We start from the raw sequence: 27,894 nt of genomic DNA, 5'->3' as shown, positions 1-27,894 counted from the left end.
CCTCTACAATTGTTGGATTAGATACAATAGCAGCCATGCTCCAAAATCACACTCTGTCAATCATATCTCACAAAACACACTGTGTGATGGGCATACAATCATTACAGGTTCCGAATTAATTGGTGCAGTTTGGAGGGAAGATAGGATACTACTCCATGATTAGTTCATAATGCATATAACACAGTGATAATGCATATAGTTCACACTAACCATGTCAGCCAATACCATCAACAAACGGAAATATGAATTCTTGAATTCAAAAAATACTCGCTAGTACTTTACATTTGATGCTATAAAATTGGTTGCATTTTACCGAATTACAACCAACCAAAGGAACAAAAAAAAGTCTGTAGACTCTGTACAATAAGCTTCTGCATTACAGGCGACAGCCAACGAGATCACTAACATTTATGTCAACAGCCTAGTAAAATGTATGAAAGGAAACCCGAAATGAGGACCAAGGGCTGGTGACCAAGGCTGCCCCTATTTCTGTACAAGGCATCAACCACAAATTAAGGCTCATCTACAAATGGTTTTGAGAATCCTAGTAATGTGAGACAAGCGAGCGGAAGCACCTGTTACCCTCTGGTTTGTTGGTTTACAAAGAAGGAACAACCAACCCTTTCGGCTCTTTTGGGTGATATGAACAGGCCCTGGCTCTTTTAATCATGAAATTAGATTACTAGAAGAAGACATCATCCAAATTCCTGGGAGCTCAAAGACTTATCCCTCTTTCTATGGTGTTGTTGACTCTGACCCTCCATTGCACTTGATGAGGATGACACTGGAATTGTCAGTGTGTACATTACATGATTAAAATTAACCAGATGTATAAAATTAACGATGGGGTGTTTGATTTAACGATGCGAAATACTTACGAGAGAGAGAGAGAGAGGCTTCAGTTTCACAAGACCACATCACGAAAAGCAGAATAATTTTGCTTACCAAAAAAAAAAAAGGAGAATAATTTTGCACCTTAATCCGTTTCTTACACTAGACTGATGATCGGCATACAAAAAATAAGGTTGCAATATCAAGATCAATTATGAGGTAGAAGGCTAGGAAACCCGAAAAAAGACCAAACAAAGCCTTGTGTCCAGTCGATTGGGAATGGTTATATAATCCTTTTTCTCCACTCTGCTGCGTTACGATATGTTATCCCCACGGGTATTAGAGCACCCTCAGAGAATATAACTAGGGGTTCAGACACGATTAGTGCATGGGGCAGACCATTATGTAGGACCGTTGGTTAACAGATGTATGGATACAAACTAAGAAAGTACAGTAATGAGTACCAACTATTGACTCACAATCTAACTACATACTCACAATACTTGCTTCTAGGTAAAAAAAAAAAAAAGAAAAAAAAAAAGGTCAAGATGCTCAAAAACTTTTACTTGAACATATTATTAATCAAATCCCTCCAGGTTGCAAATCTACAAAGCTACTGCCAGTTTTTTTTTTTTTTTTTTAAAGGCACACCGTGCATGAACATTGTGTGTGTGTGGCTAAAGAAGAAAGTCGTTCAAACATATAGATATGGAACAAAGGATAGTACCTTTTCTTGGCTTGGGTGGTTTTATCCCACCACCTGCACGTGATTTTGGAGAACCAGGCCTTTTAACAGGCAGAGATCTCAATGAAGTCTCCGTCTTTTTTGAAGAAATGAGAGCTGAAGAAAGAAGAGCATCCACGTCATCGCGCTGTTGTTTCCTTTTTGCGATAGCATCTTTAGGTGTGTTAGCTTGATTTGAAGCTCTGCCTCCATCATTCCCATCTCTCCCTTGTACGGTCCTTACAGAGGACGGTATTAATGCTTCCATTTTCCTCTGCTTTCTACTGTGCTTATCAGATTTTGCAAGTCCCTTGGACACTATCGGTTTCAACAGTTCAATTTCTACACTCTTTCCATCATCAGATTGGTCTATGTTACTAGTTTGATTCTCAAACTTGCCTTTTCCCTCAGTTAAATTAGGACTCTGTGTACCTTTCCCCCTTCCTCTACTTTGCTCAGCAGTTCCACCTTTCCCAGGGATTGCAGACTGCATACTCTTGGAGCCACTTCCCTCACTACTTGCAACAGCTACAGGTAGGGGATCCTTCTTAACTGCAACATCGTGCTCATCTCTGGCTCTTTTTTTGGTTTTAATACTTCCCTTGCTCAATGAAAGATTATCTTCAGCTCCAGCTCTTCTGAGGTCACTACGAGCTCCAGAACCAATGTGCCTTTTTTTCCTTTCATCGGTCTCATCCCCAGCTTTCTGGTTTGATCCAGCGTGGCTGCCAGGTTCTTTTATCTTTCCATCATGCTTCAACTGTTTTGAACAGTTACTGGAATTTTCTAAAGCAGGAAGTTTCTTGAAAGCTGACTTGAACAGGAACTCGTATGGTTTTTTAACTGACACAACCAAATTCCTTTCCTTCGCATTCCTAACAAGAGCAGCCCAGTTGTAGTTCGTCTGCAATGTTCTTGCATTACCCAAAACCCAGAGCGAAAGCCTAGCCCTCGTCAAAGAAACATTCATCCGCCTAACATCTGCAACAAATCCAATATTACTAGAGTTTATCTTGGTTGCTGCAGAGCATGCTTCTGCTGCCCTCACTGTTGAAAGTACCAGTATATCAACTTCCCGGCCTTGGAAACCATCCACTGTGTTGAATTCCATTTCAGCTGTAACCGAAGGTCCAAATGCACTAGAAAACCGAGAACGCAACAGTGAGAGTTGAGACTTATAAGGAGTTATGATACCAATTCTTCCTCCACGAAATTCTGATGGGTACCTGAGCAGGGAAATCCAAATGCAAAATTAGAAGCAACTTTTTTTTTCACAGAAACAGCAGACAAGAGGGAAATGGAAGATATACCTCTTCTTGAAAAAACTAAGTATTTCAACTGCGGCATCAGCCTCACTCTCATTGTAGAGGGAGAGTCCACCAGAATTCTTGCCATGAAGCTCATGCCCATCGACGACGTCAAAGAATAGATAGGGTCCAAGGCCCTCAGTTGCATGAAAAGATGCTGATTTGTCAGACATCTGATCTCCATTTACCAACTTCCTGTCATAAAAATGCAACGAGGGAAACCGACATATCTCTGGATGCATCCTATACTGCAGCAATGATAAACGAAAAATATGTCAAGAAACAGACTGTTAGGAAGTTAATATGTAGAAAAAGCCTTTATCGAAACAGAGAACCGTTGGAATTTGTCCCACATCAGTTAATTATCACCTCAAAAACTAGTATATGAGACTGGGTGGCCTCTCCACCTATTGCCAATTGGTTTTGAGTTGGATGCTTGAACAAGATAATAACAAAGGTCATTGGAAGCCAATTCACCAAACGTTTGAACAGTTCCAACAGATATACGTAGATCTCTAATCCTCCAATCCTTTAGGAGAGACTACTTCCATAACAGAAGCAATTGCTAGGAGTACATAGCTGATATTTCCCATGCCATAAATTCAGTCATCAAATAAAACATTCAGTATACAAAGTACCTTAAACTGCAAGATGGGAGCAACTCAGTTTACCTGCTCAGTTAGCATAATGACAGGATGACCAGCCCTTTGTAGTCGTTCAAACATGCTGCACTGATAAAGATATTTGCTAGCAACATTAGAAAGAACTGTAGCAGGGAGCTGCTTCGGATCACCAACCTTCAAACAAAGAGTTCACTGTTTGATCATGATACAAATTCCAGCATGGTATATCCAATTACCGAATTAAATGGCCCCTACCATTATACATGTGGCCCCCTTCGATTTTAAGAGCTGAAGAGGAATCAAAGTAGCTGGTTCCAAAGCCTACACCCAGAAAAATAAAATTACTCAAGATGAAAAATAATGATGGAATGAAACTAAAGGATCAATAATGAACAAAGACAAGGGAATACTTGAGCTGCTTCATCTATGACTACAGCATCAAACAAAGCATGCTCAGAGGGGTTGCTAAATTTATGACTTGAAAGAGATTCAGAGCACACTCCATACAGATCTCCACCACATCCACTCAATGTAGTAACAACAATTTCAGCTTCCCTTAATATAGACCTCCGGAACTTATGTTTAAGAGCTTTGATTTCATCATTCGCTTTCTTTTCCTTTGCCTGAGCACTAGAAAGATCTCTATAAATTGCTTTCTTTTCAGCATATAATTTTCTTAATTTTCCATCTATTTCGGCATCAGACATTTCTTTTCCATCATTCCCCTTTGAAGCCTCTCCTTTCAACATAATTTTTGAATTTGAATTTCCATCCCTTAAGTTAGCCCGCTTGGTTTCATAGAACCTTATACGGTCTACTAACTTCTCTAGATTAGCACGGAGAGCCATTGAAGAGTTCAAAACTGTTTCACTCTTTGCATCACCTGCATTTATTCTCTCCTCTGCCAACTTATGATCAACAAGTGTGTCAATAAAGAAAGGTAGCGAATTAGGGTGAACTGTCTTTGCATTACCAACCCTCACAAGAAAGGGCTTGTATTTTGCTCCATCACTTCCATAAAGCCCATCACTGGATATTCTTGATACCAATTCATCAACTGCAGCATTGGATTGTGCACATATAAGCACTCTTCCTCTTGTGCAACTTCCTACGGATTTGGAACTCTTTTCTACATCTTCATCCAATTGTCGGGCCAAGGCTGCATCCTGCCAAGCCCTTGCAATAGCAGCAGATTGACTAATCCGAGATTTCAAATTTGAGAAAGGATTATGGATTGGTTTTAAACTTCCATTTGGTGGTATCTTCATGTCATTCCTTCGCTGTAAATAATAAGCAAGCAAAGCACTGACGATAGCCAAAATAGTCCTGGTCTTCCCTGTACCTAATAGCCAATGCAGCACAGAAAACATCCATGTCATGGGTGCCACTGTACCACAAGTTGAGATCTACCAATATTGGATCAAACAAAAAATGCAAAGTACCTGGAGGGCCCTGTATAAGAGACAAATCATATTCTTTCTTTGAATCCAGGGGTTCAATAGCAGCACCAATAGCTTGAAGTTGGCAGTCATTATATGATGATTTAAGGACACGCTGCAAGGGCTGGGGCAGCCTACTCAGGTCTCCTTTTCTGGACTCATGATGACCAAAAGAATGATTGATGGGATTCAAAATAATAGGAAGCAGAGGGATACCATTTATCGAGGAAAGTGCCTGGAACTCTCGAAGTTGAGATGTAATGCTCATAATGCGAGCAACATGCCATTTACTTCTATCAATAAGGAGCTTCCTAGCTCGATTCAGTCTTGAAGATCCATTTTGAAGATAGAATCTGATAACTAGGATGCTTGATCTTCTTTTGTAGTCTTTCTGATGCCTCTCTACCTACGATATAGAGATCTTTTTAGCAGAACAGACTTGAAAAAAGGGTATGCAGTACAGATTGCCAATACTCAAAGAACTATCCAAATCTATGTAGTCAATCACAACTGATAACATGAAGTAGATCAATCACCCTAACCATCCAAATAACTTCCTAACATTAATGCATCAGACAAAGTCAAGTTTCATCAGAATCACTACAATCATGTTATATGAAGCTGCAGATAATGAATTTTTTTTTTTTTTCGAACAGCAGCTGCAGATTATGTTGAAATAGAATTAATTGTTGCAAACTTGCAAACATGTAAAAGCTTGCGGAGGGCAAAAAGGAAATTACCAAATGCACAACCACAGTGTACAAGGTATCAAACTCCATTATATATGATAGAACGCATGATGCATGTCTGCAGTTGAAGTCTATGTTATCAATTTCTGAGAGCAGATCACCCAGCACCCTTGACTGTGCGGGGTAAATTATTTTTTTTACATAAGAGAACAGATCACCAAATTGATGAGTTGATAGAGGAACAACAAAAAAATACCATACCTTCCCAACCATGTGAACATCATGCGAAGAAACTTTCAGCAACTGTCTAGTAAGCAAAATCAGGTCATGTTCTGAGAAACTTCTAGATCCTGCAGAATCACTATCATCATGGATACAACGAACAAGATGAAAATCATCAATTCTCTCAACTGATAACACAGATAGAGTGCCACAGCACATCTCTTCTGAGGAACTCATCTCCAAAAAGCAACTATGCAACTGAGCTTTAAACTCTTCCAATACCAATGGACGTAGAATGTCCACATATTCATCGGGTGATTGAAAAGATACTGGGACTTCTTTTAATTTCCTAAGAGATTCATTCTCCTCTTCGCTTGCAGGTGCTAATCCTACAGTTGCAAAGTAATCTATCTCTAGGATGGGTCTATACCAGTCATCAAGAGCTGGAGGTTTGAACCTTTTAACTCCACCTTCCAGTCTATGCAAGTTGCCAGATCTGTTTTCCATACCCATATTAAGCTGAATGACTTGCCGTTTAGGACCAGAAGTGCTTGGCTTTATTGCACATGACTGCTGACCCCTTGAATTTTTTACTGATGATTCCCATGGATCATCTTCAGCATCACATACCAATTGTTTTATGACAGTATCCCTCGTTTCCAAATCTTTATTGATGCATACTTGATCCATGCTTTTGGCACCTAGTGTTGCACCGGAAGAATTCTTCAAATCAGATTTACCTTGGAATGGAGAAGAACCATGTGCAGACAATTTGGATGTCCTATCTTGGCTATTACTATCTAAAGCTTTTGATTTGGTAAGATATCCAGGGTCTCGTTTGCCTCTCAACATATCTGAGTTCAGTTTCTGAGAAACTAAAGCAGCACAATTAGGACCATCAGCTCGCTGAAAATCCGCGATTAACTTCGTGTCATTGGTGGAAACATTCACTGTTGCACGAGCATCTTGAGAAACTCCTTCAGAAGCCTCGGTCTTTCCATCCAACACACACTGACTTGCCCTCTCATGCGAAACGATGGCTTTATTGGCTGGAACTTCCATCTGCGTTTCATCATCCGAAAGAACAATGATTGTATCTATATTTAGGTTGTTCAATGAAGATACTGAGTCTAGAATCTGCACATCTGCATTCTCCAAGGAGGTGGGTTTTGCATCTTGAGACAAAAACTTTCTACTGAATGGTAAGTCTTCAAAAACTAAAGAATCCGACTTCAAATTAGTATCTTTAGCTATGTAAGAACTTCCTTCGGATAATGCAACAGATAGGTGTGCTACATGGTTTATCAATTCATCCATTGCCACAGTTTCTGGATTGCGGAGCATAACATACCCATACACAAACGGCAATTAGTGATGATCCTGACAAGAAAATGAAATTAGAGGAAAAACTTAAATCTGGAATACTTACCACATGCTATAAGTTTCTCAATGGCCCCGATATTAGCCCGAATAGAAACATCACTGTATGACTGCTTAAGAAGACCTAGCACAGACATCAGAGTCTGTTTCCAATATCTAACTATCACTGCAAGAGATGACCTTCCCCAATTTGTCAAATGATTAAGCCATGTACAGTCAGTAGAATTGTCCAATATCTTCCCAGATGCTTTCAGAAATGATGGAACAAGCTTTTCGAAAACAACAGGGAGGAGCTCAAGTAGACGGATACAAGTCATCTGAGACAACAAACCACCATAAGCATAAAAGAATGACCACTAAGATAGATGCAGCAAGTTGATGTCACAAAATTTGAACTGAATACTGAGCCCCAACGCATACTCGCATAATACTGTTCGATAGTTTATATAAATTGTTGGGCCCATTCCCTAACATCTTAAGCTTTTGGGACAATTGGCTACTTAACATGGTATCAGAGTTTTAATGGGGAGAGGGCTTGGGTTCAAGTCTCTCTGTTTGCATTTCTTTCCCTTTAGCATTCTGTTTCTCCCCTCGTATTATGTGTCACTCAATCTATGAAAATTTGCATCTCCACGTGCTAGATGAGGTTGCACGTGAGGAAGGGTGTTAGATAGCTTGATATACATTACTAGGCCCATTTCCTAACAGCTTAAACTTTTGGGACTACTGATAACTTAACAAATATAAAGGCTTAAAACATTGCCGATCATGAGCATTCCAGAATTTGCAACAGCTTATAAATTGTAAGGTAAAACTCTATACGAACAACGAGGTTCTTCATTTTCGGTGAGTATGAAATTTAATAATCATTGAAATGGGTATAATCCAAGTATGGAAGAGACATTCGGGGTTGTCACAAAAAAAAAAGAAGGTACAGAAGATATGTTCTAAGGAATGCAATGAACATCCCTGCTAATAATCGATAAGTAGTCACATGTCTAAGTAGTAAGTAGGTAGCGGCGATAAGGGCCATGGTTGGTGTGAGAATATAGTGTTGTAGGTTACATCTGAAATGGATTGGTGGAAGTGAAGAAATCAAGTTTACCCTAACTTGAACACTGTCCTTGTTCCTTTATATATGAGGTGCTTTAATGTTATACTTTAGTAACTTAAAGGGCCAAAGTGCATTTTTTTTTTCAAGTGTGGTGCATGTGTGCCGTGTGTATGAGGTGTGTGTGTATCTCAAAAAAAAAAAAAAAAGGAAACCCAAAGGAAGAGGAATCATACTCAGCGTTAGAGAGAGAAGCGGTGGAGAAGAAGAAGGAAGAAAGGGGAAATTAGGGATAGCTTGAGTTGAAGACTTTTTGTGGTAATACATGCTTTCCTATACTTGAATCCATGATTTATTGCTCAAGTCCATACTTCCCATATAGCTTGCACTGAATTGAATCCATGAGAGTGGGTTTTAGAAGTTGGAATTGGGTTTTTTTTTAGGAATTCATGCATCTTATGGTAATGCAAAATTGTGTTTTGAGCAAAGTTGGAATCTGTCCTATGTTTGACGAATTTTTCTCATCGACACGCCGACCTTGTTATTATGTTATTTTCTGCCATTTTTACTAGAGATGTCCCTATGTGTGTAGCTTATGCTGTAAAAAATTTAGAATTTTATATGAAGTATGGAAAAGGATAAAAATCATACACCAAACTGCTGTCAGATTCGTGTATGTGCAGGCAGCACTAGCACATATTGGGGAAACGGTCATATCTCCTAGCATGGATATCGGTTTTACGCACCGTTTCTTGCAATGTTCTAAATGACGCTAGGCGCTCCCAAGTCGGCCGGGTACCGCCTAGCACCTAGGCGGGGACTAATCGGCCGCCTAGCACCTGGGCAGGGGACTAGTCGGCTGCTTAATCGCCTAGGCGCTAGGCGGGGACTTTTCGAACACTGGTTTCTTGTTTCTGAAACTAGACTCATACACCTATCTGAATATGTAAGGATTGTGCCTTAATTTCTCCAAGGCGAAATCAGGTTATGTTCCGAAGTTAATGATTTGCTGATTCTGAAAATCTGGGCAGCTTTTGGAGCTGTTTGTCATAGTTAGATGTGCTTACCGACCATGGGTCCTCATGGGTCTTAAACATTGATCAGTTGGTGATGTTTTAGAGTTGGAATCATCGGAAAATATTGAGTAGGCAATTTTAAATGAATATTCGAACACAGACTGTTCTGCAGAAACTGTAATCTCGTATTTTTATTGTGTAACTTAAGTTGAGCATATCTTGGTCATCCGGACTCCGAATAGGGCAAATTTTATATCGAGATTGATGTCCTGAGAGTCTACTTTCTAACGGTTGTAGTTTCGGAATCTAACTCTGAACCTATAGAATACAATAGTCAGAATTTGACCGGTGGTTCTGCTGGATAATGTGTGTTTTTGTGAGAGTTTCGGTTTGAGGGTGCAAATTGGTGAACTTGCTTATGTTTGACATTTGTTATGCAGTTGAGTTGGTGCAGGATATTGCTAATACATTTGTTAAGCCTTTCAAGTATTTATATATTAAAATGTTTGGCTTGTGGATAGGTGACGAGTCGGTGAACCAAGGAGCACCGAAACCATAAGTTGTACTTTCTTTTGGAGTACGAGGTGAGTGTTTGATTCATAGATGTTCTATATTGAATTGAATTTAAATGTTGGCTTAGAGCCCGGTGATTGGCTTTATGCCAAAAGGCTATTATGCCTTAAATTATTAGCTGTGTGCCCGGTGTTGCTTTTAATTTCTCAATAACTGTTTAAAAAGTTGAGATTATCTTTTAGTTGTGCGTTTAATATGGAATTGCATCCATGTCTCATAAACACTCCCGGATTCCATTCTGGAATCAAGTTTTTACAGGTGTTGTAGATATCCGCTGCTGATCGTCGTGTGGTTGTATCCTCGCTTAGGGCAGCGTGTCCGAGAGGTTGGACGAGTTTTGGCAAGATATTGTAGATAGGGGTGTAGTTGCAGCTTATGTTAATATTTAGTTCATTGTATAGTTTAACTGCTTTCTTGAGACTTTCGTTGTGTTTGAAAGAACGTTATTTTGCGTTATCAATAAAGTGACTGTTGATTAACTTAATTGCTAGAACTTGAATTATAGGAATGGGTCGGTGGTTGATGTTGCACCCTCGCGTCGGACTGGGCTCATTAGATTGCTAGGCCGGTGTGGGGTGTGACAGTCCTCCTTAATCGTAACAGGTCTTCTAGGAATTCTTTCAAAAAGATGATAGAGTTTTGAGAAGGTTACACAATATAGGGTGTTGCCTTCGAGCAACTGTACAGATACGTACTAGATCGAAGTGCCTCGCTCTGAATTTTGCAACGTTTCAATTTCATGCACATTGCGCCCCCTTCTATTTATCATCTGCTCTCTCCAATAAATACAGCTTCTAGAACCAATTAGTGTGATCCGGTTAAATAAGACTTGAAACCACTATTGAGCTTCTCAACTCTTAGGGGAGTGTACAGGGCCTTTTTGTCTTGTGGCCTCTTTTTGTATTTGGGTGGCAATCCTTTTTTATATATAATTATTTACTTAACAAAAACAAAAATTAGGCAGTGTTATTATCATCTCTTAAAATTCAAAACAATTATAACAAAATGAATTAAGAAAACAAAGATACAACTGGAAACTATTGTTGAAAACTCAAACCTATACTTACTTAAAGCGAACTAAATAGATCCTCTTATGTTTACAACTAAGGAATAAGCCAAAGTGAATGAAATCAATTTTTAAAACTACATTCATTGTTTGTTAGGTATTTTGTGAAAGAAGTGTCCCAACCCCACTTATATTGGGCTTGATGTCAGGACAAACACTTACAGTTAAACTGCAACAGTACCATTTTGAAATTTCTTTTAACATCATGAAAGGCTTTGCAATCAACTATAGTCAAATTAAGTGAGATAATTTTCCAAGTCATCAGCCCAACCTACGGCTTGGCCTAGACGTTTATGGCAGAGGAGACACTTCGCCATTGGTATAATCAACACTCTGGCCAGATCAAATTTATTGTCCAACTTGTTTCAAAACACTAGCCCAACTAATTCAGCTAAACAGACCTGGCTCAATGATGATAAGAAAAAATTCAAAACCATTCCATCAAATGAATCGTGGTTTGTAAGCTTCATAAAGCATAATCATCTAAATGACTAGGATATATCATTTGAACCTTTATGAAAGAGGTTGTTCGAAAAACATATCTCCTACAAACGCTCAGCTGCAAAAAAAAAAAAAAAAGCGAAGTGCGAAGAGCTAGCTATCTATAACAACAACATAACATAACCCATCTAATCCCCAATCATTGGGGGTATGGGCGGGGGATGATTGGAGACAGACCTAACCTTTGGCAATATATGCACAAAGTGGCTGCTCTCAAAATACCACTGAAACAGTGCCCCCCCTAAACCTCCAAGAACCGAGGAGCTACAGGGACGTTTTGTTGTAGAACCATGCCCCCAAATCAAAGCCAAATGGCATCAGAGAGGGTAGGCCTAGAGACCCAAATCAATTTATGTGCACATTACCATGCTTCCTTCATTGATAGTCCAGAGCATCGGTATGCACATATAACCAAGGAGCTAGCTATCTGCTTTAGAAAAAAAGTGCCCATCGGCCCATCCTATAACTGGTCGCCTCAAACCAAGAACTCATCTAAACTCCATCTATTGTCTAGATGAAGACCAAATGTAATCCTTATGAATATCCAAGTGACTACAACTTATGCCTCAAGCAACATTAAGGTGTTTTTGTAGAGAGAGAGAGAGAGAGAGAGAGAGAGAGAGAGAGAACCGCAGAAGTCCAATATATAACTTCATAAATATATCTACGAAGAATAAAAAGGACATTTTTCTATTTAACAGAAAAGGAAAGACATGTTAGAATTTATTCTGGTCACCTGGGAAATCTTGTAATCCATATACGTCTTCCCTTCTTCCAAGCACTTCTGAATAAAAGGCCATGTGATTCCTGCCAGTAAGTGATTAAACTCCTCCCAAGCCGATAAATCAACACTCACCAAATGCACATCAACATTTTTTCGCAGAGAGTCAAAGAGTGGTTGCCTCAAAAAACCGCCTTGCGAAGAGACCTTCGAGATATTTAGCTCATTTGAGGAGCTCCCAGGCAAGGTCGGGGAAGACATAACCCCTTCTCTCAATAGTTTGCATAGAACAAAGAAGAAGTGATGTAAAGTCTGAAACTTTAACAGTACTGAATCCAATTGAACCTGGCACAAAGCAAACAAAGCTGTATGATCAATTTGCGAACTGATGACAATAAGCTAAAAATTTTATGCCTTGTTCTCCTTAGCTTTTTGGGCATTTTGTCCTTATTCAAAATTTGTTCGCGTTTGTTAGTTTTGCGCCAAACTTTGTTGATTATTGATTCGTCTCGGCGAGAGGAATCGGAAAAGTAAAAAAAAATTACTTTTATTCAAATATATTTGGAAATATCCAAGATAAATAATTCACAAAAGTTTGGCGCAAAATTAACAAACGCGAACAAGTTTTGAACAAGGACAAAATGCCCAAAAAGCTAAGGAGAACAAGGTCATGCATCATGAGTCACACCAAAAACTCACCCTATATCTCAAGGGGGCCTCCATACTTCTATATAATGCATATTATAAGATTGTTAACTACCAACTCACTAAAGCTTAAGCTATTAGAGAGAGGGGCAACTTTATTACTTATACATTCAACACGCCCCCTCACGTGTACCCAGACTCTCCTCCATAAGCGGGATAAACACATGTAAATATTTTAACATTAGGTAGGCGGTGAGGTTCGAACAGGATCTATTGCCTGCTCTGATACCATATTAGATTGTTAACTACCAACTCATCTAAAAGCTTAAGCTGTTAAATAGAGGGGCAACTTTATTACTTATACCTTCAACACATAAAAATAGAATATTGTGAATAATGCTATGTTCTTTGCAGCCAGAGGCAACTATGACCTAAAAAGTGCTTAGTTTTCAACCTATAGGATAAATCGTCTGTTTATCCAGTAAGAGGTACATTATCAACAGGTATAGCCAAGTCATACACACATGATGATAGGGAGAAAGAGAAGGGAGTGACATAGTAGAATGCTTAAATCTCCATAGTTAACACTAATTCAACCCCACTATTTTCAAGCTTATCCAAGAAAAAAACTTTCAAACATAAAGGCCAAATGCTTAAACACAAAAAAAGAAGGAATACCAGTTTAGAAGCATGTTTTAAACCAAAAAGAACAGCTGACAAAGAAGAGGAGCAGGAGCAAAGAAACTGCAAGCCACAAGCAAGGCCACGAGTGTTTGAAACTTGTTCAAGGATACTTCTACCAACCTGCCTCGCATTCTGCAACAAGAAGAAACTTCCATGACAAATTATTAATTGGAAGGCCAATTACAAAATTACAGACGTGAATAGGATTAAAAGTACGCATATGTATGTCATTTACATCATTCGGATCCACAAGCAGAAGAATCAAGCTTTCGCTCATCTTTGGTTCCCAGGTCCACTGCTTCCGAAGCTCTCCTTGCTCCATTTTAACAGCAAAATGAGCAGTTAATCTGTGACAGACCTTGAGTCACTATTATGTTATGTCCACTCTAAGCTTACTGTTTCACAGTTTTCTGTTTCATCAATCAGATTACAAAAATATAGGACACCCCACTACGATATTAGAAAAATATGAGACCAACCTTTTGAATGTCTTTATTAAAGGAACACACATTTTTGAGACTTTGATTGAGTTCTTTGAGTCCTTCCCATCCCCGCCATCATCAGAACCTGATGGAACATACCACCCATATAGATGTGAGATTTCTGAGGCATGGGTTGACAACCAATCTCTAGCTGGAAGTGCTATTTCTGTGCTATTCTCAGGTTCTACCATAGAAAGACGTGATAAAGCCCATAAAACAGCCTTGGAAAATGATACAGGAAGGACTAAGGGATCAATTTCAAGTAAAACATCAATCCACAACATTGGAATGCACATCCATTCCCCAAATTCCTGTGAGGTTATTCTACTCTGCACACTGAATGCATTCCAACAACTATCATCCTTCTCTTCAACATCATGGGTAAACAGAAAACCTTCATCCTCATCCTCATCATTGAACTCAGAAGACATGCTTTTACTAATGCTTGGAGGTGTGTGGCAGTTCAGAATTGAACTTGCCAAAATAGCAGCATCAGACACTATGATAGTTTGAATAAGATCAAATGCAGGTTGTCGCAGGGAACTGTGAAGAGATGAATCCTTCAGAGAAGACACCAGAGAAGGACCCCTGTCCAACAAAATTGCATCCATATAAGCTTGGCATTGAAGATAGTGGCTTAGGAACATAACATCTTCATACAGATTGAAATACAATGGGTTTGGGTCAGCAAAAGCTGTGTAATATTACTGAGATGTTCAAACTTCCTATTAATTGGAATCTTACAGAAAAGGGTACGGGAGATAAAATAAAGACGAGTAAAAAAGTTTAATAACTGTTTCACCTGTATCTAGGCAAAAATCGGGGAACATGCACTGATGTTTATCAGTTTTATTCCATTATTTAGCTGATTAGCTCGATAGTAATAGAATGCCAAAGAAATAGCATTCACTGCGATCATTTGTTAGCAACAAATTTTATCCTGCAGTGCCTAGGTTCTCTTTTTAATTCAACCAAAGTCCCTCACTTCTCTTCCTGATTGTTTTTCCATCCAAATTCTTCCAGCACCTATAAAAAGGTTACCCAACTACAAGCCTTTTTAACACCTGTTCCATTCCTACTAGTAGCAAAATGACAGCACATTCAAGATGGTGCACATACAATAAGCACCACACATTCAATTTAGAATCAGTGTGTACCACATGTGAGCACATTCGAATGGGGGACAAGGCGGGATCATTTTGTAACCTCGGTGAATGATGAGAAGAGCTATCTGCAAATCCAACCATGGAATAAGTACTTTATAATTTTTAACCAAACGACAGTGTTATGGGGCAATAGCACAAAGATTGATTAAATTTGCAACATGCATTGCTTTGCAGAGGAAGGAATAGGAACCTGGCAAGCCTTTTTTCTCATCAGAATGCTGAAGTTACTGCTAAAAGGCACTTGATGTAGGAGAAAGTAAATAAAATGTCTTCGCTGCTTTTCATGTTCACCATCTTGCAAAGCTTCAAGAGACTGAATACGATAGTTCACACATATCAAAATAATGACCGAAGCATCCAAATGGAAAAACCTCAGGAAAAGAGATCAAGAAAAAGAACGAATAAAGATGGACGAGGTGAAATCAATTAAAAGGAGCCATAAAGACATGCCTGCAGGAAAGGCTGGAACAGGTCAAAAATTTCCTTATGGCTTTTCTCGTTCCGAGTGTGGAAACACTGACCCAAAAGTGTGTTGCGCATAACACTTGGAGACAATGTAGCCCTCAACCACAGCTTGCACCCTTAAAAGTTAGAAACAAAATCATAAAAGTAAAAGATAACATCAAAGAAACAAAAGAAGCGCCCAAGAAAACATACCGAGCATTTCAAAAAGAAGTCTTAGGCAATTAACTGCATATGAAAATTCACCCGAATCATCACTGATATGGTTGAGCACGATACTAAGGAAAATGGGATAGCGCTCCAATATGCCTTCTTCAAATGCTGGAGGCTCTAAGAATCCAAGCCTTCAAAACAAAGGAAGAAATATCAGCAGAACAATAGGGAGGAGAACAACTTTTTAAGACTTGAAGTTACATGCACCGCTTCCTACAGTGCTTTGATTCCAAGCCAAACAGTTGTACGCTCCAGCTGCACCCTTGGTCTTGATGTCTCAACAGCTAAAGGCAATACTTCCGTTTCCAAAAGGCCAATGCATTTCTTGAGCAAAGGCTGCAGAGGTTCCAAGTCTGTTGGTCTCCTGCACACGAGCAATACGAGAAACAAAAGATAAACAAGGACCAATGCCATGAAGCTACAAACAAGGTTTTACTTTTACATGAAATCCAATGCTGAGAATTCTCCCATCAAATAAGCAAACAGACCAACAGGTGGCATCACCAGTTTCATACCACTGGGACCATGTTCACTGCTTGCTAAGCAGGAACATATAGCCAAGGCCCAAACAAACCGAGGCTAGCCCAGTTGACCAAGATCCTTGAATATGATAACGAGGTATAGAGTCAGAGACTTGCCAAATTCCCCTCCCCAAGGATGTGGTCACCCAAGTACCAATATTCATGTACATATAATGCGCAGATACATTTGTACGCATTATGAACTTGAAACCCCAAGCAGCCCCATTACTCGACAAACATATTAAATGCGATTAAACTTGCCAACCATATTCACCGTAACAAGGGTAAGCATACGAGGGTGAACAATGCTTTTTTACATCGCAGGTATGTCCATCATCAACTAAGAGAAACTGAAGAAATGAGAAATTGAAATGAGGATGTTAAGGAGGATGCGTGCTAAACTAGAAGAGAGAATAAAAAATGAAAAAACAGTCGTGAATTAGTAAAAGTAGCACCCATTACAGATAGAAATGAGCAAATAGAATACAGTAGTTAGGTCATGAGCATCGAAGACCAGTACATTAACAGTACAAATAAGTAAAACAGTACCTCAATTTTCCCATGTTTCCAGCAAGGCGTAAACCAATAAAACGGGCTCTTCGACTTTTAAGGAAAAACAATGCATACACTCCCTGACCACACAAAAGGGGTGAGGATGACCCGAGGGAAAATCCAGTTGGAAGCTAAGACCCATCAAGACCAAGCACAAGAAAATGACTAAGAAAAAATACCGGATACTGTTGATGTCCAGCCAAAGACAGTTCATGAGAATTATCAATTGCTTCAATAAAAACTTGAAACTCAGTGACCAAGGACTGGTCATCCAACAGCATGGGGAACATCAGAACCTGTCACTCAATGGATACCAAAATAATACCATTGATGCAAAGCATAGGTATGAACAAACAAAATTACTAACCAAATCAATAATAAAAATAGTATTGACCAACTATAGACTAAGACTAACAAATAAAACTCATATAATAAAGTAACCACAGAACACAAGATTGCCATTTGACGCATTTGTTAGCAACAAAAGCCTTGATCCAACTCAAAAACTATCTAAATGAAAAAAATTCAACATTTCAAATAGTGTTTCCTTTGAATTCAAGATCTGTTTGAAGGCTTTTCTATTCCATGCAGGAATTTACCAATGTGTTGAGATATAAGGAACACTGAACTATTCATCATGAGAATAAGGAAGGCTCATCTTCTTTCAAATAAAAATCATGTTCTCTAGATTGATGAGTATTGTCATCGTAATTTTAATACCCTTGAACAACAGGTTTACTAATGCATAGAAACTAACAAATTGTTAACTTTGTGCCCCTGCAATCTTAAATGCCTTAGAGCATCTTCAAGGGAAGAAGCAAAATTTTACATACGTACTTTGGTTACTTATGTGGCAAGTTGAAGAGTTATGCACTCCAAGGGACAAATCACATTTTAATTCTTTTATCACTTTTTTATTCTAAAGGACTCACTTTGCCTGATAAATCAACAGTTCACCAATAATAAGCATCAAATTTGATGAGGTCGCGATTTGAAGAGTGTAATCTCTCTCTTCAAAGTTAATGAGAAAGAGAGCCACACCAAGTCTTCAAAAGTTGAAGACATAGAGCTGCACCAAAATAGTGTAGCAAGTTTGCCATCTCCCTTGGAGAGTGTTTTGCTTATGTGGCTCTTCAAATATAGTTTGGTTTTGGTTTTGCTACCTCTCTTGGAGATGCTCTTAGTAAATGGGTTTCAAGATGGGTAGAAAAAGCAATTTCCACACATGTTGGGAAAATAGATTCAAGCTTATGGTGTCCTCACCAACAGGTAATAAAAAACCACCCATAGATGGCTCTGGGAGCTTCAACATTGGTCAATGGCTCTTTCTGAAAGGTTGTATGGGATGCCCAATCTTGGCGTAGGCAAACACACTAATGAGGTGGAGCCTTACTCTTTCAGACTCTTCCTCCAAGTGAAATTTCAATCTTGGGCTTTGAGCGGTGGGCATCAATCAAATTTTCAAGGCTATTTGGGTGAGTAAAAGGCTCCAAACCAAAGTTGTTTTCTCTGTTTGGTGACATGCCCGGGGGAAGATTCTGACAATTGATAACTTGATCCTTAGAGAAAAGAACATTGCGAATAAGGGTAAGGTCCAACGAAGATGTCGAATAGGGAATAACCTTCTTCTTCCCTGCCCTGTAGCTTGAGACCTTCAGTCATTTGTCTTATCGTGGTATAGAATGGCATGGGTAATTCCCAAGGACATGATAGAATACCTTCAAAGTTAGAATGGAGGAAAGACTGGGAGGAGGTGGAGGAAATTATCGTAAATGACTTAACTATGATTCGATGGAGCTTAAAAGGAGAGAAAAGAACTGAAGTCATTTTGCCGACACTGAAAGTACACTGCACAGGTTAAATAGCCAATTTGGTAAAGCTTTGGATAGTTGGGAGGAGAGATTTTTTTTTTTTATCCGGTTGGGAGGAGAGATTTGCACCTTCTCTTGACCAATTTCTATTTTTACAGCTTTTCCTGATACACATTGTAGTGCATAGGTCCTTATTGTTATTGGGTTTTTTTTTCTTTTTTCGGGCATCCCCTTAATACCTTCTCTATCCATTGATCCAAAATTAGACATGGTGTCAACAATCACAAGCACAAATATGTGAATTGCACAGTATATACTCATATCTTAGGCCCAGTAAAACTAATACTCCTGATTCCCAAAACTGTATCGACCACTAGTCTTGCAATATAAAGCCAAAAGATTCGATGCACCTTATATTCCCGTCTCTCCTGTTGGAAACTAGGCGTTAGAATTCCAAGCAGGAATAACTTGGTTTGAAAAATGCTGGACAAAGATCCCTTGGGCCTTGACTAACACTGAGACTATTTCTAGAAACTCTTTCCGCAAAAGCACTTGCATTGATTGTGAAGCAGCTCTCAACATAGTAGCTTTTCGTTTCCAAGCTCTTTGAAAAGACCTTCACCAAATGAGCACTTTCCAAACCAATTTATACTTCATAGTTCATAGTCCAAACCAACTTACACTTCATAGAAAAGATCAGATACCAGATAAACAAAACTAAATAACAGTCTCATGCTATTTAACCTCAAGCTATAACAACATCACCGTAGGTGCAACAATGGCTAACCCATATTCAACTGGGACAGTCAGGAAACTTGTCTGGCATTCGCAAACTTAACCATGATCCCAAAAGAATCATCTTACAAGCATCCGAAAGCAAATAATATCCACTGAACATTGTCGCTTGGGTTGGAGCAGCAGAAATTAGCCTTTACAAACTAAAGTGAGAGAAGGCTTCCTATCAATTACCTTCTTTACTGTTTTAAGCATGAATGAACTATTCAATACATTTCATACTTCAAGAAAAGTCTTCTTTGTATGGTACCCCATCCCATATCCATGTGCATGCTTCATAGGCCTCTATTGATCCATTTCTACATAGTTTCCACTCATAAAGATAGCACCTTAAATTAATAACAGCAACATTCGAGACAAATAATGCAGGTCACCAAGAGCAAATAGCACAATGTAACTATTAGTAGGGTTCGCAAATATGATATATTTTAAGACTTCTATACCAAAGAATGCTGATAAAACAAAATGAGTACCTCAAACATGACACTAACAACCTCAGAGCTATCATTAACTGGATCATATACACCCCTAGTAATCCTTGAATTGATCTCTTTCAGGTGCTGAGTTACCCTTTCTTCATCGAGACTCCGTAGCACATCAAGAAGGGGGCCAATGGAACTCCATTCATACTCCGAGTGATACATTTCCTGGGCTTGATGATGCTGACAGATGCATTGTGTGCATCGTCGCGTTTCTTCGGAGATCCTCTTCCATAGAATCTTCAGAGGTGAATCATGACGTTCATCTTTAAAATAATTGTAGAATGTCTCCAAAAGTGGTCCCATCAAATCCCAAGAGCCACACCAAATATGATTTTGTTTTGGAAGAGAAACCAAGTAGCTAAATGCATCCGCAAACCTGGATAAAAAATAAAAAAAATCATTGGAGCAAAATAAATATACGAAACCTAAAATCACCAAAAGCCCTACCGTCAAGTACAACACTATCCATGCAAAACGAGTCTTTTTGATGCATAATTCTTAAACCGGAACAATAAATTAATACACAAGGTGGAGACTATAGGAGATACATGTGAGAAATTCGCCATATCGTATGAGCAGAACAAGAAGAATCTAGAATGTCGTACCCGTTAAAAAAGCTCTTCAAACACGACATGGCTGGAAAAAATCATTTGACCTCTCAACAAGTAGTTATGAAGGAACCAATAAAAGTTGGGATGACTTCTTCCTATATTGAATTGGGTGAAATGACCAACCAGCAGTTCTAAAGAACTTCCATCCTTGGTTCAAGGCAGTATGCTTCAGTGATTTATAATGCATGCCCAGCAGACCCTTAGAAATTTTGTCCGAATCAACCAAAGCATGGATCAAATACTAAACAGCTACTACGGCAAGAACTCGGGAAGGAAAAGGATATGGAATAGAATATAGTATGCATTTAATGTGCAAGCATGTAGTGAAAACAAAAATAGACCTCCAACTAATTCTCTATGTTTCAAGAATAGAAATTGTACTTGCAAAATGTGGAAGATGATGCCTGAGAAGAAGCAATGTGCATTGCTGCAAGGACCGCATGCTTTTTGGATACTTACCTTACATTATTACGTGAAAGGTGTCCCTTTCTTTCCTTGTTGCATCGAGTATCAAGGCAAATGGCATAGTTCCCCTTGGATTTATTTTTCCATTATGGGCATGTTTTGTCGTAATTGCACTAACGAAGTTAAAATAGTCTTTGATCGACATTTAGTTCTTTGCTATCCTCCGAAACCCTACTACGGGCAAATGCAATTGAGCCTTCGCAACTTGCAAATTGACACATGCATGAGCTGCCAAGTTCACCAGAAAATCACATTGTTGCTGAAACTCAAGAATCGATTCTTTAATGATATGGATAATTATATTTGACTGTGGGAAGAAAAAAGAGGGGGCAAGGACGTTAATCAAAACCATTCATTCATATAAGAATGAGCCTACTTCCAGACAATTCGATAAGAAAGCGATACGAGGTCGTCAGGTCCGTGGAAATCAATAATAATAGCAAAAAAAAAACAGTTCAACTGCCAAGAAAAAGCGAAAAGATATGAATCGAAAAGAGTAGTAGTGGTGAGAGAAAGGATAGGAGAAGAACGAACCATTCCTCTTTAAGAAGGCGGAGACGATGACGTGATGAAGATTCGGAAGCAGGAAAACTCTGACTGTGGTGGTGGTGGTGGTCGTCGTCGTCGTATTCTTCAATGCCTCTCCATCGGTCCAAGAGCTCCCTTCGAGTTACTCCCTTCTTTGCCATTTCTTTCTCTAATTTTCCTATCGAGTAGTTTCTATCTCGGCGATCTCCTTTCACTCTGTCTCATCTCTCTCTCTCTCTCTCTCTCTATATCTATATATATATATATATATATATATATATACATATCATGCAAGCAAGTACAGGTCCAACATGCCGATCAAAAAAAAAAAGTACAGGTCCAACATTATTATTATTATTAGGGTTTTGTTTTGTTTGGAAGACAAATGGGGAGAACGAACGCGCGCTGGTTGATAAAATGGAGGGATGGAGGGAAGGGGGTTTATTTCCAGAGGGAGGGAAATTAACCGGCCGACAGCGACACTAGTAGTAATATATTTTTGTACTATAAAGTAAAAATATGGAGAGATAGAAAGGGGAACATCGTCCGGCGAAAATGGTGAGAGACTATTTTATGGAGTAGTGTTTTCGGGTCAAAATACAGCTGTGTTTGGACCTTGGGAAGGTGGGAGAAAAGACAAATTAAAGGAAATATGAGAATAAAATTTAAAAAAATATTACACTTTTCTTTTTTCTAACTACACTCATTTTTTTGTCTTTTAACAAATGAGATAAAATGGTGGGTGAATATATACTTGCTTAGAGATGAGTGAGAGACCTGAGAACTTCTCCTAGAAACCAGAGGTTTAGAAAGAGAGGCCCACTATACCCCAATACTGCTGCCCCTTTCCATTTTCCCTTCCCCTAGGCACTTTCATCATCTCTTCCCCTCTTCCTCTTCTCTCTCTCTCCATCGCTATGAGGTGGTTGAAACTATTTTCTTAGGGAAAGGTCTCCTATTTCTCCCATCATTTTTGGACTTCGGCATTGCTTGCAACGGAAAGCTATAGCTAGATGCAAATCATGGCTTATCCACTTCCCCTACGAGCGAATCACCTCCCCTACGAGCGAATCGGGGGGTTCAAACACCAAAATTGTTTTCTTGTCTTATTTCATCGTTTTTTTGTTTTTGTTTTTTTCTTATATTTTCAACACCTGTGTGTCCTCTGTACTAATTTGTTTATGGTTATGAATATACGTTTATATTCCCTCGCCAAAAAACTATAATTGTGTCTTTATTCTACTTCCTTGCACAAATTCAGGACACAACGTCAAGGAATCATTCATCAATGTTAATTTTCCTTGAGTATTCTCCCATGGGCCCTGACGCTGAGGAATTCACTGCAATAGAAAGTAGAGAGCACTGTAACCCCCAACACAACAAAAAACAAAACAAAAAAAAAAAGTAGAGAGCACAGTGTGGACCCTAGAACAATGCAAAGCAGTAACAATACAGATGCTTTATTTTAAACTCCGACTCAATAGAATGACTAATCCGAATGACTAATAACAAGATCCATCTTCAATATGCTAAATTAAAAAAATGGTTAGCACAAAAAAAAAAAGTGTCATTTCTATTAACTATCCTAATCCAAGAAAGATACAGGGCAAAAAAAAACATGCCAAATGATGCATCAGCCATCAAGGCATATAACTTCAAGAGTTCACATCACATTACAAAAATACATAGGACGAAGGAAAAACATGGATGTTGATATCATTCAGGTTTTGGGCACCAATTCCTAACCCAATCCGTAAGAGTCGCCACATTCCTGTTTATATCATCAATAGTGTCACTCCTTAATGCGACCACGATATCTTCTGGATAACTATCTTTGGCCTCCTCCAGCAATACTTGAAATATCTCACATTCGATGTTGTTCGTGAGCTTTGCACCAGTGTAACCTCTACGACAACACAGCAGATAATAGAATTGGGTTCTAAGAATATACCTTCTCAACGAAAGGAAAAGAAAACAATGACACTGAAGCTCAATTTTATACTGATGGAACTACTACCTCTTACTCAAGCGATCATACAATACAGAGTTCTCAGTTTGAAGCACCACCACACGATCAAACCAACGCTCGGGAAAGAAGTCACAACCATGGTAGTCCACAATGTTTCCCCCTTCTTCCATCATGTCCTCAAGCTCATCACACACCTGCAAAATGCACGAGCCACAGATGGGGGTCACCAAAAGCAATGTCAAAAGTCGAAACCATAAAGTGGGTTGTTACAACACATCTTCTTTATGGTACAGAGTGGGTATTATAACGACATGCTTCTGCAAAGCTTCCATAATGATTCCTTGAAATCAATGAGACAAGATGGTGTAAATCCAAATCAGATAACACACCATCAGAAACAAATAGAAATAACTGTGAGAATGGTTAAAAGCCAATAAGTGGGGGGGAGGGGGGAACAATATAAAAATTCACGTGGCAGCTTTCATGAATCAATTCGGATCCTTGGTGACATCCATTCTCAATGCCTATGATAACCATAAACAATATAGCTAGACAAACGTGAAGAGCGCTGGTGCTCAGACAGCATAAGCAGTAGCCTTGGGCGCTGGATAGCACGGTTTTTAGACCATACCCAATTAGGCAAACCATCATTTGGTAATCCTTAAATACCTTCAGTGGAAGCAAATGTAGTCCCACCCCCTAACTTCTTCCCGTTTCATTCTATACAGCAATTAATCTCATGTAGAGATCTTCCTTTTAAATCTCGTTTGCTCGTAACAAGGAGATTACTTTATTGATAATCCAACAGATTAACCAATAATAGCACCTCAAAATATGCAGATACTACTAGATATCAAGCAATGAACAACTACTATATATATATACTAGAACATGCAACCCAAAAACAAAATTCGCACTCATATAAATCCTGCTCATCATAAAAATCAGGGCGGAGGTGTCCGCCACTTAATGTTTATTGTCAAAAAATTTGACTTGTGATGCACAATTAGACTCATGAATTCCGCTTGCTCTCTCTGTATCTCTGTTTGGAACTTGTGAAAAGAAGAGCAAAAATTTTAAATATTTCTCTTAACTTGTTTGGTTCTTAAAGAAAGAGAAGGGAAAACTTCAAAAACAAATGCAATTTTCCTCCAAATTTCTCTTCAACTTTCACCCTCATTTCATTCTTAATTATTTTCTTTTCTTTTGCGTTTCTTTCCTCAAGTTCCAAATAGAGCCTAACTTCTATGCTCGAACAGTCTAACCAAGCGAAATCATGAACGACGTATATAATATTTTGAAGAATGACCAATGCGTTGCTTTGTATTTTTTAGTAAGAAGCACAAAGATATTCGGTTGTTAAACTTTTTCCATTCTTCATATTTTGAGCAAGGAATATAAAAATATTAGTGCTTGAAATGTTCATTGACGTAAATAATCATCACCCCCCAAATCCAATCTAATACGATCTCAATTCAAAAAATTCACAAAGTAATACACGAGTAGATATACATCTATGCACATACGCATAGAGCGTATATGTATATGTTTAGGTTGGGATCTTACGAGGTCTTCGTTGATGACGTGGCATTCGAACTGTTCGTCCCAGCCGTCGTGCAAGTTCTTGTCTCTGACGAGGTCCCCGACTTTTACGTGGCGGAGCTGGGTGGCTTCCGCCAGGAACGACGACGCCGTCGTTTTGCCAGTCCCCGGGGTCCCCGTCACCAGTACGTTCGGCTTCTTCCTGCCGCTGCTACTTTGCTCCATAGTTGTAGTTGTAAAACTAGGGTTTGTCAGGGGATAGGGAGGAAGCTATATTCTCCGCTCTGTCTGTGGGTTAGCTTTTGAAGTGGAGTCCGAGTGACCAAAGTTTGGTTTTTTTTTTTGGTAAAGACCAAAGTTTGTTTACATGGTCCTTCTGGGACTTTTTGGTAAAGACCAAAGTTTGTTTACATAGTCCTTCTGGGACTTTCCACCACAAAAAGTCTACTAGACCCTATTCACACTTCTTCTTCTTTTTTAAATCGCGTTTTGTTTTTATTTAAATTTTTTTCACGTTTGTTAGTTTTTTGCCAAATTTTTTAGGAACATTGATTCGATGAGACAAATCTCAAAAGTAATTTTTTTTCTTTGATCCAAATATTTTGAAAAATACCACTTTAAAGTTTAAAAAAATTTAGTTTTTTTTTACTTAAAGTGGTTAATTTTCAAAATACTTGGATAAAAATAAAAAAAATATTTTTCCGATTAGTCTCGTCAAGACGAATTAATAATCCACAAAAGTTTGGCATAAAACTAACAAACGCGGGAAAAAATTGAATCAAAATGCTCACTTTTTCTAAAAGTAAAATATAGTAAGTGTTAGTGGTAAGGTCTAAGGCTGCAAATGTGTCGAGCCGAGCTTTACTGTATTCAAGCTTGTTTATTAAATTTTTAACGAACCCGAGCTCAAGCTTGAGCACAATGTTAATTAAATAAATGACTATTTTAGAACTAATTTTTATTGCTTTGTCTCTGACCTTTAATTTGAAGGACTAGAGAAGAGAAAAGGTAACGTTTGAAGATTATATATATATACTTGTAATTGTTTGTGCCTTTAAGCGCATTGCCTTTTAAACATAGTCTAAATGAAGTATCAAATTTCACTTTTTTGAAGGTTTTTTTGTAGATACAATGATTCTTTTTAATGTCATCTCATATGAGGTGAGTCTTGGATATGCGTATGGTCTCACCTTATGCGAGAGTAATATTATAAATAACCGTGAATTATAAAAAAAATCCTTCTCCCAACAAATCTACTTTTCCGAAATTTTCATTTTAAGAATAAGTTTCAAACATGGCTCATTTAACCAAGTTCATAAAATAGTATAACACAACAAATGTTACAAAATCTATTTAATTCCGTTAGTTGCATTCAAGAATAGCATTAGAGATATTAAGAACGTATAATAATAACGGATTCTAACTCGAATTCAATTTTTTGAACGTCCACTTACTCAAAAGTAACGTCCTTATCGCACTTGTTTCCTTAACTGACCTAGAAAGATAGAAAAACAAAATAATTCCAAGATTATATATAACTTAGTAAGGAGTAGAGTTTGAAACTCTATCTACCCAAAAGGCTCCAACAAAAAACGTGCAATCTTCAATCCTAGACATGAAACTCAAAATCATCTAAACCAACAGCTCAATTTGTATTGAATAATAATTTTGTTCTCTTACCTATTAGTTAAAAAGAAAAAAGAACTTGACGCGAATATTACTATTGGCTGCAAAGAATTACTCCTGGCCGTGAAAAATTACTCATAGCCGCAAAATTTTACTCTTACTGCGAAGAATTACTCTTGGTCACATCAAATTACTCTTAGCCGCGAAGAATTACTCTTTGCTACATCGAAGTGTACTTGGCCGCACATAATTGCACTTTGGCCGCAATAATTGTGAGACCTAAAGTAATTCGATGCGGTCAAGTGCAATTCAATGCAGTCAAAAGCAATTCGATGCGGCCAAGACTAATTTGTAGTGGCCTAGTGCAATTCGATGCAGCAAAAAGTAATTCGATGCGGCCAAATGCAATTCGATGCAGCCAAATGCAATTTGATGCTATCAAGTGCAATTCAATGCGGCTAAAAGTAATTCTCGGTCATGAGAAATCATTGTGGCCAAATATAATTTTTTGAGGCCAAGATTAATTTTTTGCAGCAAGGACTAATTCTTTATGGGTAGGAGTAATTTTTTGTAGCTAATAGTAATTCTTTGTGAACTTCTAATCCTAGCCATTAGCTTCAATGGTTGAGACAGAGTGTTTTTTTTTGTATCCCCAGAATACTCCCCTATATATATAGATTCTTCAAATTAGCACAGAATTTGAAAAGTTTTAGTATTCTTCTCTATTTTTTTTTAAAAAAAAATTACAGAGACAATAATGTACAAATTTTTTTTTTGACAAAAGTGAGAGATACTGTATTAATAAAGTCCAATGGCACTTACACAACAAAATTCATTACAGATAACTTGGACAAAATCAAACTAATCATCTAACTGGTACAAAACGAGAAAGAACGAGGCGATTGATGTCTTTCATCCCCAGTCCAGGCATAGGCTGACACATCTTCTGCTGAACGGAAAATTCATATATTCTACAGCAGTCTCAAAAAGAGATACATTGCTAGCCAAGAAAAAAAGACAACAAGAACCCAGACGATTAGATGAACTTCGACCAGAAATGAGCACACTAATGGATTTTTAGCAAACCACCAATAGATGCATATTAATCTTCTCAAGCCCGAACAGTAAACAAGTCACCCAAAGGCGAATTTTATTACTCTCACAAGGAGAAACAAAACTCTCACAATGAGAGATAAA

General features: G+C 38.4%; 2 protein-coding genes and 1 non-coding gene across 5 annotated transcripts; all 3 read right to left on the bottom strand.

The window, feature by feature from the left end:
• Positions 1–232: 232 nt before the first annotated feature.
• Positions 233–21,947, bottom strand: LOC131336079 (uncharacterized). Of its 3 annotated transcripts, XM_058371725.1 has the most exons (23): positions 21,872–21,947; positions 21,567–21,799; positions 19,948–20,332; positions 17,048–17,164; positions 16,866–16,948; positions 16,013–16,159; positions 15,778–15,926; positions 15,571–15,701; positions 15,311–15,433; positions 15,112–15,185; positions 13,952–14,542; positions 13,708–13,819; positions 13,467–13,604; positions 12,159–12,488; positions 7,265–7,532; positions 5,875–7,163; positions 4,928–5,330; positions 3,896–4,827; positions 3,741–3,806; positions 3,534–3,659; positions 2,866–3,110; positions 1,559–2,781; positions 233–784 (listed from the first exon to the last, which is right to left on the bottom strand). In XM_058371725.1, the coding sequence occupies exons 2-23, from the start codon at positions 21,719–21,721 to the stop codon at positions 696–698; spliced, it is 7,176 nt and encodes a 2,391-aa protein (XP_058227708.1). In that variant the 5' UTR covers positions 21,722–21,799; positions 21,872–21,947; the 3' UTR covers positions 233–695. The 3 variants fall into 3 exon arrangements, with proteins under 3 accessions (XP_058227708.1, XP_058227709.1, XP_058227710.1); XM_058371726.1 differs by lacking the exon at positions 21,872–21,947 and having other exon boundaries at positions 21,567–21,811; XM_058371727.1 differs by lacking the exons at positions 19,948–20,332; positions 21,567–21,799; positions 21,872–21,947 and adding an exon at positions 19,090–19,431.
• Positions 11,696–11,803, bottom strand: LOC131299351 (small nucleolar RNA snoR100). Its single transcript, XR_009190738.1, has one exon. It is a non-coding gene; the product is annotated as a small nucleolar RNA snoR100 (small nucleolar RNA).
• A 1,159-nt stretch (positions 21,948–23,106) lies between the features above and the next one.
• Positions 23,107–25,449, bottom strand: LOC131336078 (adenylate kinase isoenzyme 6 homolog). The gene is made up of 3 exons (XM_058371724.1): positions 25,096–25,449; positions 23,578–23,723; positions 23,107–23,466 (listed from the first exon to the last, which is right to left on the bottom strand). The coding sequence occupies exons 1-3, from the start codon at positions 25,294–25,296 to the stop codon at positions 23,277–23,279; spliced, it is 537 nt and encodes a 178-aa protein (XP_058227707.1). The 5' UTR covers positions 25,297–25,449; the 3' UTR covers positions 23,107–23,276.
• Positions 25,450–27,894: the final 2,445 nt, after the last annotated feature.

The sequence above is a fragment of the Rhododendron vialii genome, chromosome 8a (genome assembly GCF_030253575.1).
Source record: "Rhododendron vialii isolate Sample 1 chromosome 8a, ASM3025357v1".
Lineage (NCBI taxonomy): Eukaryota > Viridiplantae > Streptophyta > Magnoliopsida > Ericales > Ericaceae > Rhododendron > Rhododendron vialii.
This window is presented reverse-complemented; position numbering and strand designations above follow the sequence as displayed.